Source organism: Miniopterus natalensis, chromosome 14 (genome assembly GCF_054644295.1).
Source record: "Miniopterus natalensis isolate mMinNat1 chromosome 14, mMinNat1.hap1, whole genome shotgun sequence".
In the NCBI taxonomy this organism is placed as follows: Eukaryota; Metazoa; Chordata; class Mammalia; order Chiroptera; family Miniopteridae; genus Miniopterus; species Miniopterus natalensis.
Genome location: NC_142094.1, coordinates 19,548,021 through 19,556,693, shown reverse-complemented (window position 1 = coordinate 19,556,693; position 8,673 = coordinate 19,548,021). Strand labels below are relative to the sequence as shown.

Sequence of the window (8,673 nt, the reverse complement as noted above, 5' to 3'; positions counted from 1 at the left end):
GGTGGGGCGCACACTAGACCCTAAGTGGGGTGGGAGCGAGAAGATGGCTGCAGCTGAGGAGGCGCCGAAGGCCAAAAAGATGAAGGTGGAGGCGCCTCGAGCGCTGAGGTGAGCGCTACGCTGCGTAGGGTGGAGGGTGGCGGCGCGGGCTCTAACCAGGGCCTCCGTGCGGTTGCAGTGCCCCGGCGCTGGGCGGTGTCGGCACGAGGCCAGCGCGCGGACCCGGCTCTTCGGGGAGCTGCGGGCATGGCTGCGACCTCCCGCTCGGCGCCCGCCCCGTTTGGCGTGGGCGCCTCCCGCTCCGGAGCGGCCCGGGCGCTCTCGGCCAATGGGAGCGCCGGCCCGGGGCCGAGCCGGCTGTGGGCTGGCTGCAGGCGCCACGTGGGATCCTTGCCGCCTGGGCTGAAGTGACGCCGGGGGATCGAACGGGGCCAGAGCAGAGTCACATGCGACCACCTCCTCTTTCCTGGGGGTAACGAGGAGGAGACCCAGCAGCTGCTTTGCCCTGGGGCAAAGGCGGAATTCTTGAGGATTTTTTGTAAAATGTCACGGAAGGGCGACCTGACTTTCCTTTCCTTACACACTCTGCCTCCTGGCACTTTTGCGGACAGTCTGCCGGGGACCCGGAGCCAGCAGCGGAGGCTTGGGGCCCGGGGCGGGTAGGGGGGCGGCAGTTAGCTGAACGTATCGGAAAGGCTGATTTTTCTTTTTATTCTTCTTAGCGTTTTTTGGCAGCAGTGAGGGCAGTTCTGGCCTTAACACCTGCCTCACATGTGATTGATGTTGCAACTTTTACTTAAAAAAAATTGTTAAGTATTCCTTCCTAATACGTATAAAGTGCAGTGTGCACAGTCCTTGATTTTGAAATGTTCATTGGAAGGCAGTGACTTTTTTAACTAAAAATAAACATCAAATTGATTTAAAACTATTGGGACACTCCTCATTATAAAAGGCAAATCTCATTTCTGCCAACGTCACCTTTCTTTACTTACGAAAGAATGAGTCATTCATAACGGAAAAAAGGTCACTTACGAGCCCAGATTCCCGCCAGTGCGTTTAATGTATTTCTGCTGTCTTCAGAGGGTTATTGTCCCTACCTTGTAGGAAGAAAATAAACAAACAAACAAAAATCAGAAGCTAGCCAGTCGGATTCAGTGGCTAGAGGGTTGGCTTGCGGACCCTTGCCCTGGTCTGGGTACGTGCAGGAGGCAACCAATCCATGAGAGCAATGTCTGTCTGTCTGTCTCTCTCCCCACTCTGAAAAACAATGGAAAAAATATCCTTGGGTGAGGATTAAAAAAAAATATATATATATATATATATCAGGATATTCTATTTTTATTTTAAGCTTTCAGACTGTAGAGTAAAGCAGCGATTTTCACCCAGTGTGCCGCAAGATTTTTGAACATGCAGTACCTGACTTTAGTCAGGGGCTCTCATCTCTTTTCCCTTAGATTGTCAAATTAAAAAATGACAACAGCCAACACAACAATAGCCGTCTGGTGTGAATGAATCAAAATGATCCTTTTTTTTTTTTTTGGTATTGTTTGTGGCGTGCTGCAGAATTTTAGTAATTAGTTTATGTGTGCCATGAGATGGAAAAGATTGAAAATCACTGGAGTAAAGAAAGCAGGGGCTTTTGAATCACACCTACTTGGGGTCAAGGCATGTGTTTTTCCCTATTTGGTCCATTATTAGATTATTGTCCTGAAAGGCACCTCCTCCACCAGATTTCCTCTTCCAAATTGGAAGACAGATGCAACTCTTCCCTACTGTGCTACTAAACATAGTGCCTTAGATTTCCCCTTATGCTCATCATTTTCAAAGTGCTTTCCTATTTTACAGGTGAGGAAATTGATGCTAAATGAAATAATTAAGGAACTGAAATATGAACCCAGAGCATGTGGGTGCAAGTTTTTTGTTGTTTGACTCTACTGTGCCTACTTTTGTAAGCCACCCAGGGTGCTTATGCATCATTAAAACTAATGATAAATAATGTTTGTGCTAGGCACTGTTTCAGCACATTAGGTATTTTCACTCATTCAGTCCACAACAGTCCTACAAGGTAGATACCGTAATTATCTGTATTTTACCAAGGAGGAAACAGGCATAGAGAGGTTAACTAATTTATCAAGTCACCTCTATAGTAAGTGGTGGGGTTGGGATTCTAATTCAGGTAGCCTGATTCCAAGTCTGTACTATCAGTTACCATGCTGTACTTAGTAACTTCAAGCAGTTTATCCAAAAACCGTAGTGAGTTGTTAACTCAGTTTTTGTTTCTCTACCATTTTTCTTCTTCTTTTTTGTTATTGTACATAACATTTGTGTGTTTTTTACCCTCACCCGAGGATATTTTTTCCATTGCTTTTCAGAAAGGGGCGGGAGACAGAGAAGGGGGGGGGCATCGGTGTGAAAGACACATCGATTGGTTGCCTCCCCCACATGCCTGGACCTGGGGCGGGGATTGAGCCTGCAGCCTAGGTACATGCCCTTGGCCACGGGCCTTCGCTCTAACCACGGAGCAGACTGACTAGTGTTACATAACTTTTCATATTGTTGCAATACGTGGGCATATGCAAAATAATTCTTAAAAATATATCATGTATTTTATATGTCATTAGTGTCTATTTCAAACTTGTAAAAGTCCTTAGGCAACTAAAACTCATTTTATACATTTTCTACTTAGTGCCACCTGTAGATTTGAAGCTAAAAGATTAGACACTTGAGTATTGGGACAAATCTCTTAATTTTCTGTGAAGACCTTTTGGGGTCAGCTGCTCCTCCTTTCATTGTATTAGTTTGGATTTAAGGGATACCATGTGATAATGCACTGAGTGGTTAGACTGCATGCATTATCTCTGATGACTTGTTTGACAGTTCAGGGGCTAGCTACCAGTTTCAATGAATGACATATAAAGTCTAAGCAAAGTTTAATGTGTAGATCAGTCAGTGGGGGATGAATAAATTTATGAGATATATTTGTAGAGATCAGGGAAAGGATTTAGTCCTTTGTGAGGATTTCGGTTAGCTCTGGAATGGGGGTTTTCAACCAGGTGACATTTGGCAATGTATGGAGTCATTTTAGTGTTGAAATTGAAAACACTATGCTCTAGGGGAGAGCATCTGACAAGTCTATCCTCCCTTTCTCAAATAGCCGTTGTTTTTCTAAGCCAGGTTGCTTCTCAGGCTATAGCAGTCACTGAAGCTTCAAAAAAATAAGCAGGCTGGCACGTGGTTCCGCAGTGGTTTGGGGAAAGGGAACGCTGCTTGAATGGCAGGTGGTGTACTAGGTGCTTCACGGGTGCTGCTCGTTTGATCCTCCCAGCAACCTGTGGGGTAGGAGCGGTGATCCCCACGCTACAGTTGAGGCATTTAGGGCTGAAAGAAGCCAGGGAGCATGTTCTGGGAACTGCTCTTTAGATAAAGATGTTCCACCATTATTCACCATGATTACCTATATTTAGGATCTCTTAGTTTTCTTTTCTCTCCTTTGGAAATCTCATCCAAGTTCATTTCTTTAGCGGTCACCTCTAAGAGGATACAGTTTCTTCCAGGGCTTGTTCAGCACATGCCAAGTCAGTTCTTTCAATCAGTATTTCAAGTGACTGCTATTTTTATCATGGTGCTAAACATTAGGCACCTATATATAGAGAGGTAAGACCCAGGTTCCATGCTCCTGGTGGAAATGAGTGGGGTTTGGGAAACTGGTACCCAAGGATTCTGAAGGATGACAAGGAGTTAACCAGGTGTGAAGTAGGGTGGCTGGCTTTATAGGAAAGTTTGGAGGTAGAGATGGTAGAGAGCTGCCTCTTGAGGAACTACAGATGATTTGGTCTGACTTGTAGCAGAAGGTGTATGGAGTCCAGACATTGTACTGGATGCTTTCACATGTGGGAATATCCTTTAGCTCTTGCACCCTAATTTCACTGTTTGCTGAATATCTCCTCCTGAGTGTCTTGCTGACACTTCAGAGTCATATATATTAAACTAAATTCATCTGTTGTCCTGTATCTGCACCTTCATCCATGGCTCCTGCACCTGTTAATGGCACCATTAACTTGTCCTCCAAAGTTCGGAACCTAGATACTTGAGTCATTTTCTAGCCACGTAGAACTATCAGAGTTGGTCTTCTTCAGTAAGCTCTCATAAATGTCTTTCCTTTTCAATTCCTGCTGCTGCAACAGAAGTTTAGACTTCATCTTGCTTGGACTTTGTATTGGCTTCCTAACTAGTCTCTCTACCTCCAGTCTGAAGTTCTGCCTAATCTTTTTCAGGCATAGCTCCACTTATTCACCACAGCAAATATTTGTAAGCTTTGAAGTTGATGTTAGGAAGGAGTCAATCCTAAGAGCCCACATCGTAACTTTCTCTGATATTAGCAATTAAAGATTATTCTAGGTCATGACTTTTGATAATATCAAAAAGGAAACTAACTATAATTCTCCAATCAGCAAATAGTGAGCTTTTCTCAAATTATTGCTTGCTAATCATTTCACTTCCATGGACTCCTACCTCATTAAATACCCCACATTTTAAAATTGCTTAGTAAACCTAGGAAGAATTGTCTGTAAGTATTTTAGGTGACCAGGCAACAGCTTCCATATAACCCCTTCTAAAGCACATTAGAAGATTACTTTATTTTTATAAATGGAACACATTGTTTCTAGAGTGGTCTATTGTGAGGATTAAATGAGAAAATATATGCAGTTTGGAAAAGAGAAAGGATTGTGTGTCCTTAGTGTTTGCACAGTGCCTGTTCCTTGGTTGAATGAATTTTCAACATAGCATAGAGTGGGACTGATAACCTCCACAAATTCACACAATTGAATTTGGCTCTTTTTGGATGATATTGCATGTTTTCACTTATATTCACAAATTTAATTGTTTAAGATGAAGGCTTTGGGCTGTGAAGGAAAATGGAAAACAAAAGTCTCCTGAGGTATTTTGTGTGAATGCCTAAGAAAGATCCTTTCCTGGGCATTGTATGCTAGGTCACAGAGAGGGTGGTGGGAGAACCAGAGGAAAGTCTGCAAGGATGGCCCTGGGTGTCTGAAGGCAAGCGTGAAGTTCTTGGAGCCCAGGGAAAGTGGGAAAGACTCTAGGAAAAAGAGGCATTGAAAAGTGTGTTCTGATTTTAGGTTTAGGCCTAGGCTATATAAAACATGAGTTTGATATGCTACTTTCTACCTGGAATATGGGTTTACTTCCCTTTCATTGATTAAAATCCTGCCTGTGTGCAAAATGTTCAAAGGTAAGTAGGAGAGAAAAAAAAAAAAAGAATCATAGTTATAAAGAGCATTCTGGTCAGGATAGAAGCCAGTAGAGCAGTGGTTTAGAGCATGGTCTCTGGAATCTGACATCTGGTGTGACTCTTGGTTTTTATTAATTGGTAATCTTAGGAAGATTACTTACTGACCCCATGCCTCTGTTTTCTCACCTATGAAATGAATATAATAGTAGTACCTACCTCAAAAGATTGTTGAGAGGATTTCATGAGAAAATGATTATAAAATTGGCACATAGTAGGTCTTGAATAAATGTTAGCTGTTATTATTATGGTACTGTTTATTCTGCTTTTGGCTCCCTACTCGGTTCCAAAAGCAGCAATTACAAACTTAAAAGAAAATGAAAAGATGCAGGTATACCCAAGAACACATAAATATCTCCAGGAACTGAAATGGAAAGGAAATATGCAGTTAGACTCTGGGTTCAGGGGCTGGTAGAAATAACTCTGTGCAGGGGAACTGGAGTTAGATATTCTGGATGAAACTGGGATCTGGGTTGGGGCTGGATGAAAAGAAGCTGAAACCCTCTGCTTCCAGTTGTTGCTTTAAAAAACTGTGGACCTGAGATGGTGACACAAGTGGCTGAGCTGCCAGATGGCCCCAAATTGGGAACTGTAATATCTCCACTGTCACCTAGTACAAGAGTACCGAGCTTGGAGATAGTGGGCTCTGGAAGAGGGGTTGCCTACTTCAGGAAAAGGAGGGGAAAGTCTGAGCCTGCAAACATATGAGGAAGACCACCAGAAGATAAATTCACTCAAAATCTAACTGAGTTATTAGTGCAATTTCAAAAGATCTTTAAAAAGATAAAAGAAGTAATAGCTTAAATTAGGAAATATCATGTTATGAATAAAAAATAAGTAGATATGAAGTAAATGACTATGTAAGAAAAAAAATGGAGCTATTGAAATAAAAAAAAAAAAATAGGATGGTTGAAGTTTAGACCAAATGTATTTGAAGGGAATATTAGCAAATTGAAAGATAGTACTGAATAATTCACCCAGATGTAGCACAAAGAATAAAGAGAAATTAAGAGATGTGAATGTAAATTGAGATGCACCAACTTAATCTGAGTTCTAAAAAGAGGGAAAAATGTGAATGGTGGAGAAGTCATACTGGAAGAGATGATGACAGAATTTTTCAGAAGTTAGGAAAAACCAAAGTTCTCAGGTCAGAAGGGTATTTCAGGTACATAGGAAGATAAAAGCAAAGAATCCACACTAAAACTAGAGATTTTAATCCTAATTATTATAATAATGTGTATAAAAAGAATCTGGAAATTTAGACAACAAATATTTAATAGTAGTTGCTCTAGGTGGAAGGATTGTGGTTATTTTTGTTTTCTTTATTCTGTGTGTGTGTGTGTGTATGTTATCTAACTTTTCTACACTGAACATATATATTAAGACTCTTGGTTTTTTAAAAATGTTGTTTTTATTGATTTTTAGAGAGAGAAAGGGAGAGGGATAGAGAGATAGAAACATTGATGAAAGAGAACCGGGGCATGTGCCCTCACTGGGAATCAAACTGGTGACCTCTTAGTTCGTGGGTCAGTGCTCAACCACTGAACACCACCAGCCGGCAGGACTCTTGATTTTAACCTGGAGAAACTTGATATGCACTGAATACATAATTTGGCCGAGTGTTCCGTGGCTAAATATCACCGTTACAGAATGTACCTCTCAGATACTAAGTAAATCTGGAAGTTTGTAAAATAAGTATTATGATTTCATTATAGGTTGTAATCTTTTCATCTGTACTTCTGAAATTCCAAAAGCTCTGAAAACTGGAAATTTTTTTAAAAAGTGTGAGATAAATTAATTTGACAGCAAAACTTGAACTGATACGAGGCTCTCTGTAGTATTGGTCTGACACAAATGTATATGTTTTGCTGCAGAAATATTAGTCTGTTAATGAAATGCTGTGTGAAACCTGCCTGGGTGGTTTACAAAATATACAATACTTACAGTGTGTTACCTTCCTAAAATCAATGAATTTCAATGAATTTCTGAATCCCATAAAACTCTGGCCCCAAAACATATCTTGCTCCAATAATTCAACAAAAGGATTGTGGACCTTTGTTAAACATTTAAATAGTCAGTTTTGTAAAGTTTGCTATTATACAGAAACAATTTTTCATCAGAGTCAGTTGCTAGATTTTTCCTGCAGTCCCCATTCTACACTCCTGTGATACTAAATAGATGCTTATTTCAAAGATCTCTTGGCTTCCTCTATCATAGTACTGGTACTAGTTATGTCATTGAGTTATTAGGCTTTTCTTCCTCTATAATAGTAACTGACTAAGGCAAAAACTTCTTTTAACTTTTGGACTTGAAGATTTGGAAGGCTTATTTCACTGAAGTGGTCTCACAAACTGAAGTTTCACATAGTGTTTGAAGAAGATACATTTTGAATATTTTCCAAGGCAGATTTAAAGTTGTTGCCCTCACATGTTTTATTTCTGATGTTTTTGGTTGTACCTTTTTGTACTTGTGACTTCACACAGTTGCTTTAAAAAAATGTGTTCATCTAGAAAGCAGTGTAATTAGCTTTCAGCATGAGACCATCTGAGTTTCTATTTACATTTTTGCCTTCATTGATTGCATGCATGATGATTTCAGCATATTCTCTAGACTAGAATAAGAAAATATATGTACAGCAATTATTATGTAAGAAATTCTTACCATCTCAAGACACATCAGCAAGCCGCATTTAGGTACTAGTAAGCCCTGTTATTTTGCTATGTTACTTGCAAATATAGGATAATAGATATGAAGGTAGCCCATGTGATCATTGATCACTTTTAAAGTTAGGGATTATCAGAAATGATACTGAAGTGGCTATTTGACTATTTGCTTTCTAGAGGCTGAGGTGGTACATCACTAGTAGAACCATTTCTAAGTATTTAAGAGACTCAATTACTAACAACTGGGAAGTCCAGCTAACTATGACTCATTCTAGGAGTACATATCTTGCCTCGATTATCCTCTGACCTTGGATTTATTTCTCACACAGGCCATCTCAAAGTAACAAGGGAGATGGCATTTCTCAACCCCAAGCCAAAAATCTGATGAGCACAATAGAAGAGACTTTGTCCGTCCAGATATCAGTTTTGAGAAGACGCAGGTCCTACATACCCACCATTGAACCAATTACTGTATTAGAGGTGGGGATTTTGGTCAGACTTGGATATATTTTCATTTCTCATCCTGTATGTGTGTGTATGCCAGTGAATGTTATATATGTGGGGGAGTGGATGGATGTTGATGGGGACACTCTAATCACCAGCTCCACCAGGACCTTATAGAGTGAGGGAGGTGGTGTCATTCCTTCAGCAAGAGAAAAGTCCTTTATAGCACGTATAGGAAATGTTTATGAAAACAATTTC

The 8,673-nt window shown here is 40.7% G+C and overlaps 1 protein-coding gene across 3 annotated transcripts in view; it reads left to right on the top strand.

The window, feature by feature from the left end:
- The first annotated feature begins 27 nt into the window (after nucleotides 1–27).
- ADK (adenosine kinase) overlaps nucleotides 28–8,673 on the top strand; it is a 404,427-nt gene continuing 395,781 nt past the window's right edge. For all 3 annotated transcript variants that reach the window (XM_087824314.1, XM_087824312.1, XM_087824313.1), the window contains exon 1: nucleotides 28–108. In XM_087824314.1, coding sequence (XP_087680440.1) covers nucleotides 44–108 — 65 coding nt within the window. In that variant the 5' untranslated portion in view covers nucleotides 28–43. The remainder of the gene's footprint in view (nucleotides 109–8,673) is intronic.